Genomic DNA, 12,112 nt, shown 5'->3' on the forward strand with positions numbered 1-12,112 from the left:
TCAATGTTCAATTCCTTTTATGCAGTCATAACAATATTTTTTTTACCTATACAGATTCTTTAGATTGATTACTTTTTTCATGTTTATTTTTTAGAAATGGTTGTGAATAACCTGAGAAGCTTGGGGCTTGGAATGGGAAAGCTTGGGTAAGTTCTTTTTAAAACACATGATACAAAGGAGTGTGGTGCTTCTCTTTCTCTCTCACATACTAGCAGAAAGATATCTTTGTCGGGGTGGGTTTAGCTTTTATGTACCTAAGAGCTGGCTTGGAGAGAAAGCAAAAGTTATATTAAAATCTGTGGAGAGCTATCATGGTTACCTTTGGGGTAACTTCATGCTTTGGAAAAAATCTGTGAAGAGCTTACTTTGGATTCTTACCATTCGGCATTCGCAGGTAATCAGTTAGTGCTGAATTGTTTGATTCTTAAAAAAAGCTTCAAGATAACTATCGGTAATCCACGTTACATCAGTTGGTGCTGAGTTTTATGCGATTATTCACTATGAACAAAGTAACAGAGTTGGCTATTGTGTTTGTTATGTTGAAGTGCCTTTGATTCTTATGAAAGTATCAATTAATTAGGGGTTTTGCATTGGCTCCCCTCAAGCAGTAGTTGTTGATTGTTTCACTTATTTGATTATTTTATGTGTTTCATGCCACCTGTACACTATAGCAGCCATAAATTGTGTGCTTATTTATTGGATTCGATCGAAGTTGCAAATGCATGGCTTACGTGAGACTACTCTGGTCAAACTGGTATGTATTATTGCTCTTATGGCCCCAATAAGTTTGTTCCATTCAGCTCATTTATGAGTTTTTAAGTGTGAATTCATTTTGCTGCAGTAAGACTTTGAAAATTGTAAGAGAGTCGAATCTCAAATCTCTCTCCCAGCCCCATAATGCCATGTGAGACTCTCCGTTCCACCAAACAATAGGTATGTTTCTTACTGTTGCACTGAAAAAAAACTGAATGACTGAATCCATATTTTTGGTCCAAAGGTTTGTTAGAGAGTATCTGTGGGATTATCCCTAAGAGGACTGTGGTGATGTAGCTTTCTATTTGCTCAATCCGAATTGAATTTTTTATTTAAACAGAAAGGATTATGAATTAGTTTGATATCAGTCACATGCTTCTTTGCTAAATAACTGCCATTTGCAAAAGGGTGTCTCCTTGATGGAGGTACTCTATTCCCATTGACACATGGAAATTTAAAGGGGGTCAAGAATGGTGGTGGTATTGAACAAATTAAGGCATTGGAAGCCATTGAACAAATAGGTTTAGTGACATGTCCATTTGATGTAGGAAAGTTCATATCAATGATGATGCAAGGCAAAGGAATAGCTTGCTGGGAAATGGCTTGAACCCTTTACTGTTAGAGATATTCTTGATGATGGGGTATATGGGGGTTCGCTGATATGAGCACTCTTTAGGAACTTTTGGTTCAACGTGAATGATGCCATCTAATGGTTATTGGCAACGCTCCTCTCACATGGGGGATGCAATGCAAAGGAACAGCTTGCTGGGAAATGGCTTGAACCCTTTACTGTTAGAGATATTCTTAATGATGAGGTATATGGGGGTTTGCTGATATGAGCACTCTTTAAGAACTTTTGGTTCAACGTGAATGATGCCATCTAATGGTTATTGGCAACGCTCCTCTCACATGGGGGATGCAATGCAAATGAACAACTTGCTGGGAAATGGCTTGAACCCTTTACTGTTAGAGATATTCTTGATCATGGGGTATACGGGGGTTCGCTGATATGAGCACTACTTAGTAACTTTTGGTTTAACGTGAATGATGCCATCTAATGATTATTTGCAACGCTCCTCTCACATAGGTGAGACCTATACATACACAAGATTTGCTCCTATCTAATTGCAGACTTTCTAATGGAAAAAAATAGTATTTTTTTATGGTTTTGTTGTAAGTTGTTTGCTTTCTTTGCAGTTTTTGTTGAAATGCCCATCGACCGGTACAAACAGAGAGGCTAAGTTGTGGTTGTGCCGCTAGCAAGTTGTCCTACCCATCTACCAGTACAAACAGGGAGGCTAAGTTTTGGTTCATGGTAAGAAGCCCTTAAATATCAATTTGTTTGTTCTGCTAAATCAGTCACAAAAAGATAAGCATTCAAGTCTTATGACTCATGAGCTTCTTTAGATGTGTAAGTTCCTCTACAAGATACACGATACGATACTACGCATGATCAAATGCCAAATTAGGTACTCCTTTTGATGTTGTGATCCAGATTTGCAATTCGTTTGTTGACATTCTGTTGGTTCTAGATGAAGTATACTTTGTTCGTATAGTTAGATTTGTACTCCTTACCTGTCTTTGAACAAAGTTCTGATTTGGTTTTTGGTTTTTGGTTTTTTTTTTTTCCCTTCTAGGTGTGAGCAATTTGGAGCACAAATTAGAGCCGTAGTCAATCTATCTCACTATTTCAACTCTTAGCTATCTTGCTTATTTGTTTGGAAAAGGTTATTTGTTTGGAAAAGGTTATGGTCGAGAGAGCGAGAATTCTTAATTTAGATATGAGCAAGTTATATTAATCAAATGACATTTCCTATTCTCTTTTGTTTAGTTGACAACTATTAATAAGTCTTTGATGGTTTGTTGTCTTTACCAATGAATGAAATCTATTAGAAAGTTGTTGGCTTACATGTTCATATTTTTTTCGTTAATTGCTCCAATTATATTTGTTTCATGAATAGTATATCAAATCTACTTGGGGTTTATAGGAGTGATGTGTAGTTCATCAAGATTTATATTGCGTTACACCGTGCTGTGCCTTCAGGCACGGGCACAATCCCTAGTGTTCAACAAAAGGGAGGAGGTTTTCACAAATAAAGCCCACATCAACCATCCAGGGGAAATAATTTGCCCAAGGAAATGGACAATAGGTGGTTATACAAACTGTTTAGGTGTTTTGGTCAGGTGGATGATATCTACATTCCCAATAAGAGAAGCTCTACTTTTAACACTAACAGCCCCTTTGGATGAAGTGAAGTGATTTCAGGAGAAAAGAAAAGAAAGAGTTTTGGTTTCTAGCAAAATCATTCGTTTGGATTGACTATTTAGGTGGTAAATGGAGAGAAAAGTACATAAATGAAATGTTTTGACTGGCTTCTCCCTTTTCGTATCTCACCATTTCTCACCATGCAAATGGGCTGTAAGTTTGGTTTTGTCCGTTTCTTGAACCGACTTGAGGCGGAGAATGCAGTGAATAATATGGATGGAATAATAATAAAGGATTTCAAACTTCGGTCAAGTTTGCTAGGTTTGATGGTCAATGCAAAACTCATTCTTTAAGGGATAATAAAGCTACTCTAGAGGAGAATGTGCCCAAAGGAAAAAAGGGATGTACGAGTCCAAAAAAGCTTTGGGACTTGGTTCTTCGTTGGCTGATGTTGTCACTGGTTTAAAGCAGAGCCAACCCTGTAGACTATTGGTAAAGGCTTGTGATGAAGGAGTTGAATGGTTACATAGGAGCGCTATTGGAAGACTTCATTTGCCGAGAAATGTGGCAGATTTGAGGGAAGCTTTCAGTGCTGAAGGGATATCATGCATTCAGTTGAGAGAAATGGGGGGTAATTTGGTTCTTCTGACCTTTGCCTTTTTGGAGGACATGTTGGCAATGTTTGAAGAAGTTGGTTTGTGTTGATTAAGGAATTGGTTTGATGATGTAAAGAAATGGAGTGCTAATTCGAAGCTAGACTGTAAGAGGGAGGTTCGGTTGAGTTGTTATGGGGTTCCTCTGAATTTGTGGAATGCGGACACTTTCAGAAACATTGGCGAGAAATGGGGTGACTACATAACTTTAGATGATGCAACATCAAACAAGTCTTCTTTCCAGTTGGAAAAGTGAAAATTCTTAGAAATGTTTTTGATTCTGTTAAGCAGGAGATTTGTTTGGAATCAAATGGAAACTCTTACCTTGTTAGAGTGATGGAAGAGTAGGTGGGAGCCAATAATATTATGATGACTAATGGCAATTGCAAGGGTTGTGGTAAGCATATCATGGTCTCTAATGTGGGGTGTGATGATGATTTTGATGGAGACTATGAGAAGGTAGCAACTGATCTAGCTAAGGAAGTGAATGTCAAGAATGTCGAGACTATTACGGGTCATCCTTCCTTTAATGAAGTTGACGAAACGGGTGGTTTTTTGGCTATGGAGAAGGATAATATTGTCGAGAATATTGAAGACCATAGAAGGAAGGATCTGGTTTTGATGGAGAAGGTTGTAACCCTTAGAGGGAAGGAAGATGGATTGGTCTCTTCCAACTCAGAGTGTCAGTCCATTACTAGTTCGATTACTCGATCGAGGCCCATACTGATGGATACAAGTGTTGGGCATTGTGTTCCAGGAGAGAAATCTATTCATGAAGCAATCCAAAAATTGGATAGGAGGTTGTAGAGGTCGAGAAGGAAAAACAATTAGAAGAAATCTCGCACTGATTTTGGGTTAAAGGTGGGCAAGGTGAAGAAGAAGAACAATAAGGTGGTCTCTTATTCTTCACTTTCTTTTAATGACATTCGCAATAGAAACTCCTCGCTAATTAAGAAAGCTTGCAAGTATATGGATACTGGAGTTTTGTTGGGAGTTAAATATTATGGGGGGTGATTTTAATATTAAGAAATATATTGAATTGGAGGAGGGTGATATTCTAGATAAGGAGCTTGACGTTTTTGATGGTTTGGAGGATGGTGCCTCCCTCTCTACGGTGTTATGTTTCTGTTGCCTTTTCTGTTTGGGTGTTTGTAGTTGTTTTTGCTACGTTTTTTGATTTTTGGTAGTTGTTTGGCTGGGGTTTTGTCGATGCTTTGTGTCTCTTGTTGAGTTTGCTAGTTATTCTCTTGGTGGGGTGTTTGAGGCTGGTGTTTTTTGTGTGCTGCTTTTTGGAGTTGTTGTTGTTTGTTCTTGCTTCTCAGGTGCTCTTCTCTAGTTTCTTCTACGGGGGCTAGTTTTGGTTGTTTTTTCTTGGGTTTGGTTTTGTTTCTAAGCTGTCTTCCTTGCTTGTTGGGGGAGATGTTCTCTTTTCCTTGTTTCCTTTTTGGGTGTTGGTATGTTGGTGTTGTTTTCCTTTTAGGTGTTGACATGTTGGAGTTGTTTCTTTTCTTTTGTTGAATTCTTGCCAATGTCTCTTTTGGGTTTTAGGTAGCTCTTGTTTGCCCTTGTTCCCTTTAATCTTTATTTCCTTTCAAAGATTAATAAAATTTCTTTTACCGAGTAAAAAAAAAAAAATCGTCAAGGGGAGAAACTAAACAAAAACCAGAAAAACTAAGATACAAAAGGAAAAGAATAAATTAAATAGGCATCTTATTTAAAAGACTTATTTAGGTGTGATAAACACCAAATATTGTTTATATTTGGTGCTCTTAGTCTCTGTTTATGTTAGTTATTTTGTGTTTTCATAGTAATTTTGCACGTAAGATTTTTCTTTAATTGTTTCAGTAAACCGGCGGAATATGCTGCTTTTTGTCCCAACTTTGGTCCATGATAATGTCCGAGTATAGGTGATAGCCCAATTCATTGTTGGCAAGGCTTTTGAGAGCATTTGAAGGGTCGTTGGGCTGTTGAGGGATCGTCGGGTGCCAAGATGGAGGCCAAAACCTAGAAGTTGGAGAAAATCAATGTTGTATCGATACGAGCAAGATTTCCATATCGATACCATAAGGAAACAGAGAGATTGGAAGAAATGCCGTAGCAGCACAGTATTAATACAAGCATTTTGGCCGTATCGATACGGTGACATTTTTCTGCAGATTTTTGCTACTTTTTGGACTTTCCATTGATGGAATACTTGCCACTTTTAGCAAGTTCTGGGATATTTTGTGGAGAGAAAGGCTTAGTCATGATGTAGCTATTTATGCTTTAAGTCTTTTAAGTTTTTAGAACTCCACTTATGTTTTGAAGCTTTTGAGTTATTTCCTTCAAGAACCACTTCAGGTATTAGTCGTTTATTATTTTCTCGTTCATTAATGTTGTTGCTACGGTTGAGATCCTTACTAATATTAAGTTTATTTCCATTTCCGTCGGTTAAACATGTTTCCAATTCCCTAGCATAATTTCTAGTCTTTTAGCTACGTGTGGGTAGTTATTTGGTTAAGTCTTGGGTTAATCTTTCCCAATGACTTAGGGTGTTATTTGGTTCTCAAACTTTCGGGCTTAAAATCACGGTTTTCAGAATTGAATTAACCTAGCCATTTTTGTAACGACCCTAATTTTTTTCAATAAAATTATAAGTTTAATAAAATTTCTTTTACTCGATTGTATTTTTTTTTACTATTATTATTATTATTGTTGTTATTATTATTATTTTTGTGTATCAATTTTATTAAATAAATCTTAATTTAGTAAAATTAGATTTTAAGGTCTTAATAAATTTACGTACGCATATATGGAGAGAGAGGAAGCCGAGAATGAGATTTTTATCCAAAGAACCTATCATATCACTTCATCGCTCACCACCTCACTTGCACATCTTATCTCTGTCCCATCAAATCAAATTAGCAAGAGGGAGAAAGTTACTGTCGAGAAAAGAGAGGGAGGGTGAGATAGGATTTCCACCGGATTTTACTCCTGCACCATCATCACCCTAGACAATCTATTGAGACTAGCTTGGTCAGGATTGACAGAGAGATTTACGAGAGAGGAGAGGGTGGAAGAGATAAGCTGCCATCATCAGATTTTCTTTCCACTTGCGCCAACACATCAACCCCTATATAAAGTAGCTTTACAGGCTAAAGAGATTTTTTTTCTTTTAAAAATTTGAGAGAGTGAGGGTGTGTGTGGCGTAGAGAGAGAGAGAGTTACTGCGGAAGAGGGGAGAGAAGGAGAAATGAGTTCTAATCTAAACCTCCCATAATAGCCTATGTCACCCTATATATATATACAGTTGTTTTCATATCCGGTCGTCCGGATTTTATACGGTCCGGATTTGGGGGCCCCCACTGCTGTGGGGAAATAAAATAGAAAGAAAAAGACCCCAGCCTCCCAAAAAGACCCCAGCCTCCCGAAAGCCCCATTCGGTCCACAACCAAAGAGAGAAACAGAAAAGGGAGGGCGACTGTGTTCTGTTCGAAACACCGATCGTAGACGACGAACGTAAGGTCTGTCTTTCTCTCTCGTTCTCTCTCTCTCTCTCTCTCTCTCTCTCTCTCCCGGTTCTCTCTCTCCCAGTTCTCTTTGATTTTCGAAACCCTAACTGTGATTGTAGGGGCTAATTTCTGTGATTTGTACACAGAGGCGACGATATACAAGTCACCCAAGTGAAGACGAAGAAGGACGACCCAAGCTAAGGTGTCTCCCTATCTGCCTCTCGTTCTATTTCTCTCTCTCTCTCGTTTTCTATGATTGTTGAAACTCCAATTCTGATTTTAGGGATAATTTCTGTGATTTGTACACAGAGGTGATGATATACGAGCGAAGATATGCGAAAATCCAAAGCCGAGATCAGCCCTAAGGTCTCTCTCTCGTTCTATCTCTCTCGTTGTTGTTGTCAGTGAATTTTTTGCATTTTTTCGGATATTCGAGCGAATGATTCTGTTTTGGCGATATGGGAAAAAAAAGAAGTTAGATTGTTGATGCTTAACCTAATAACATGGTTCAGGCGGAAGAGATGCTGATGTACTTGCATAACTTTGAGAATGGTAATCAACTATTAAAGCTACCTTACCTTGAATGATCTGTCAATCATACACACATTTTGGTTTTAAAAAAAAGAGGCACAACCACGCATAACATTAAAAGAATTTTCTGCAGTTCAAAAAAAACGAAGTTTAGTACATTCAGGGCTCGTATTTACATATGATTATGAAAATGCGTGGGATGTGGGATAGACGAAGTTAAGTACATTCAGGGCTCGTGTTTACACTATATATGTGTGCCACTTATGCTGATTTTTTGTTTTTGTTTTGGTATTTGGGATAATGTCTGCAATTGGTTGCCATTGGTAGGTTTGCCATTGGTAGGTTACCAATAAGTAGCTCAGAAATTGATAAAATGGAAGAACAAGATCGAACCAATATTGATCCAACCCCCTTGTTTAGAGCACCACCACCGAGGTATCTCTTTCCCTCTCTCAAAAATTTGTTGCATATTATAGCATAAAGGGAGACACATAGACTATTATTTGTTGTAATTGTTTGTTTGCATGTTAGTAATTGTTTTGTATTTTGATTTTTAGAATGCAATCTTTGGATGACATAGCAGTATCACCGTCACCATCCCAACCGTGTCAATCATCTGTGAATTCTTGTCAAGAATTTTATACTCCTCAAGTTAAAAATGAAGTGATACCGAAAATTGACCAACAATTTCTCAAATTAGACGATGTTTGGGAATTTTACAACGAATATGCTAGACAAGCTGGATTTAGTGTCCGAATCAATTCTAGTAGGTTGGGTGAGAATGGTAAAGTAATGAGGAAGGAGTACGTTTGTTTTAAAGAAGGGGAGAGAAAAAATTCTAAGGCCACTATACGCCGTCGGGGTTTAACAAGAGAGAAATGTGGTGCAAAACTTGCTGTCGTAAGAAAAGGTGAAGTGTTTGTTGTATCAAAATTTGTTGAGGGTCATAACCATGAGCTTACAACGCCAAGAAAGGTGCATTTGTTAAAATCTCATCGCCGAGTATCAGCCGCACAAAAAGCTTTAACGCAACAATTATCTGCTGCTAATGTGCCAACATGCCAACAAATGAGTATTTTTGAGTTGCAAGCAGGGGGTATTGAAAATGTTGGATTTTTAGCACGAGATCTTTACAATGATAAAAGAGATAGGAAGAATGTAGTACATGGTCATGATGCGAATATTTTGTATGAGCATTTCGAGATGGAACAACAAAAGAATCCGGGTTTTAGGTTCACATTTGAGAGAGATGATAAGGATAGAATGACTCATTGTTTTTGGGCGGATGCGACATCTAGAAAGTCATATCAATATTTTGGGGACGTGGTAGTGTTTGATACTACGTACTACACAAACAAATATTCCTTGATATTTGCACCTATATTGGGGATGAACCACCACAGGCAGACAACACTTCTTGGGTGTGCGTTCTTGAGTGATGAAAAAACTGATTCGTTTGTGTGGCTCTTCAATGAATGGTTAAAAGCGATGCCAGGTGGACCACCCAAAATGATCATAACTGATCAAGATCCGGCAATGACAAGAGCGATTGCTTCTGCTCTTCCAAATACGTTTCATCGATATTGTATTTGGCACATTGTGAGCAAATTTTCTGAAAAATTGGGTGCATTGTCATATAAGGAACATTATGATGAGTTGAAGAATTGTATATGGAATTCTGAAACACCTGGAGAGTTCGATGCAAAATGGGCAACTATCGTAGGAAACTCTAAGTTGTCTAGTAATAAATGGTTGCAGGACATGTATGAAATTTGTGATAGATGGGTTCCCGCATATACGAACCACATGTTTTCTGCCCACATGACTAGTAGTCAACGGGCTGAAATTTCTCATTCGTTTTTCAAGAGGTATGTGTCCAAAGAAAATTCAATGATGGATTTTGTGACGCAATTCAATAGGGCACTTGCCAAAGTCCGACATAATGAATTGAATTTGGACCATAAAGATGTTAATGAGAAGCCTCTCTTGAAAACCTCGTGGGCAATGGAAAAGAAAATGAGTGAAATATATACACGGAGCATATTTGAGAGGTTTCAAGAGGAGATCTTTCAAATTAATGCGTATGTGGTTACGTTCATACGCGAGAATGAACATTGGTGTTTTTGGAATGTTCAGAGAGAAGAAATAGAAGGTGCGAGAACCCGTGAGATTTCGGTGGATAAGTCATCCAACCTTGTGAGTTGTAGCTGTAAGTTGTTTGAATTTGATGGAATTCCATGTCGGCACCTGTTGGCGTACCTTTTTAGAATGCAAATTAGGGAACTCCCTAGTGAATACATCTTGCATAGGTGAACGAAAACAGCAAAAGCGGGCAGGGTGATGGATGACTTAGGTAGTGGTGTGAAAGAAATATGTAACAGTTCACTTATTGTGAGGCGACAAGGTCTCTTCCAACTTGCTTGTACAGTTATCGATGATGCTGTATTAGATGAAGAAGAAAGTGAAGTTGTGCGAGAAGCTTTGGAATCTAGTCAAATGAAGATTGCATTGATGAGGAGTTCTCGCCAAGATGGTTCAATGAATCGTATCCAAGTGCCGCCTTCTCTCGGAAGCCAACATAGTTTGAAAGAACCACTTCAAGTTAGGGCAAAGGGTTGTGGTAAGCGTTTGAAAGGAGGAAAAGAGAAGGCCGTCAACAAGATGAGGAAATGTAATGGTTGTGGGTTAACGGGACCATCGCATGACAAAAGGAATTGTCCAAAACTTATGAACATGTAAGTGGATGTTAAATTGTACTATGAATTTCATTGTTTATACATGGAATACATCTTAAATGTTGTCTTATTTTATTAGGTCTTCACAAGATGTTAGGTTGAGTGATGACGAGGATGATGACAAGGATGACGTTGACGATGAGTGCAAGTGTTTGTGATACATCTACGTTTAATTGTTTACTTGTTCTTGTCTTTTGTTTCGTACATTCATGTTAGTATTTTTTTTGGGTTGCAGGATGGATTAGTGATTGAAGGAACAGATGACACCGTTGTCCGATTATGAGTAATGACATAGCAGTGTTTTTTTTGGGTTGCAGAATGTTTGATAAAACTGTAGTGTTTTTTGGTTTTTAAATTTGGTTACGGAAACATCTCAAAACGGATGGAAGACAGATGGAAACTTTATTTGTATTATGTATTAAATTTGGTTTCTGTTAAATTTGGTTTTTAACTAATGCAAATGATGGGGTAGCAGCGGAAGCAGGAGAGGTTGAAAACTATTATTGAGATTCAAAACTCTCGTTTCATTTTCTTATTTACCAGTTGTTGCGTGTTGTTATTAGGATGTGTTTGAACGCCGATAATGTTGAGTGACTACTCATTTGGAATCAACATATTGAGATGCAATGTAATTAAGCATCTCGAATCCTTTCCTTTTTCCTACAAGAACTCAAAAGTAGTAAAAATGCTGAAAACTCATCTCCAATGGCATACCCTTTTGCTTATACCCTTTTTCTTACCCAAATGGGGGGAACCCAAATCCAAACCCTTTTTCTCAATCCCTCTTTTCACTTTCTTACTATTTGCACGTATGCAATTTTGACCCAAGAAGATGATGCCCAAATAAAGTGTGCTAAGCCGTTTGTGCTGTATTGATTGGTCTTCCTTTAATTAGAAAATTTGGGTAAGCCCCGTTTACTTATTGAATACTTTAATATTTACATACACCAAAATACCCTTTCCAGTTCCATACGGCACCATTTGTCTGCACCTATTTTCGAGTCTAAAAGGCCACGAGATTGAGTTCAAACCCAAGCTAGCTTGGCCAGTCCTTGTTTACCAGGATCGATGTACAAATTCACGCACACGTACACACACTCAAATTCACGCACACGTACACACACACGTACACTAGTATCATACAAACATTACAGAGCCAAATCAAAGAATTCAAACTTTCGATAAATAAGTGACGCATTTCAATTATTCGATTTCGTTTCTTCTTATCACTTTTTTTCCCCCTGTTTTCTTAACCTTTCATCGATCATTAACCTTTCTCAGGAGCATTACATTCATCCACATAGTTGCATTACATTCATCCACATAGTTGCATTACATTCATTCTTTGAGCAAGTCAATACATTTTGAGAACTAAGGTTTTAAACTACCGGTTACAATAAATACGAACGAATACAAATTACATTCACTTAAGAAGTGCAATGATAGCCACTACGAAGGCTAACACACTTAAGAATTGAAATACAAACAGCATGTGCTTTAAATTAGCCACGGTGACCTCAATGGCGTCAAGGCGTGCATCATTCTTAACCAATTTCACATCTGCTGCAACATGTGGGTTGGGTTGGTGACACTCAATTGGATAGCACCACTCCCACATCTTGCATTTACTTTTATCCTTTGAATCCTTTGGACACCTGTGGTAGAGCCTTCCAGGATTCTTTTCTGACTCTGAAATGTGCACAGCAGCTCTCAATCCACACCAACATGTCTTGTTTTCAAATG

General features: G+C 38.0%; 1 protein-coding gene across 1 annotated transcript; it reads left to right on the forward strand.

Annotated features, from left to right (window-relative positions):
- The first annotated feature begins 8,135 nt into the window (after positions 1-8,135).
- LOC131333200 (protein FAR1-RELATED SEQUENCE 5-like) lies at positions 8,136-10,512 on the forward strand. The gene is made up of 2 exons (XM_058367600.1): positions 8,136-10,369; positions 10,449-10,512. The coding sequence occupies exon 1, from the start codon at positions 8,193-8,195 to the stop codon at positions 9,945-9,947; it is 1,755 nt and encodes a 584-aa protein (XP_058223583.1). The 5' UTR covers positions 8,136-8,192; the 3' UTR covers positions 9,948-10,369; positions 10,449-10,512.
- The last annotated feature ends 1,600 nt before the right edge of the window (positions 10,513-12,112 follow it).

The sequence above is a fragment of the Rhododendron vialii genome, chromosome 7a, assembly GCF_030253575.1.
Source record: "Rhododendron vialii isolate Sample 1 chromosome 7a, ASM3025357v1".
Taxonomy (NCBI): Eukaryota; Viridiplantae; Streptophyta; class Magnoliopsida; order Ericales; family Ericaceae; genus Rhododendron; species Rhododendron vialii.

Excerpts from the sequence above, each read along its gene's own strand:
- LOC131333200 (XM_058367600.1), top strand. The coding sequence starts at position 8,193 with ATGCAATCTTTGGATGACATAGCAGTATCACCGTCACCATCCCAACCG.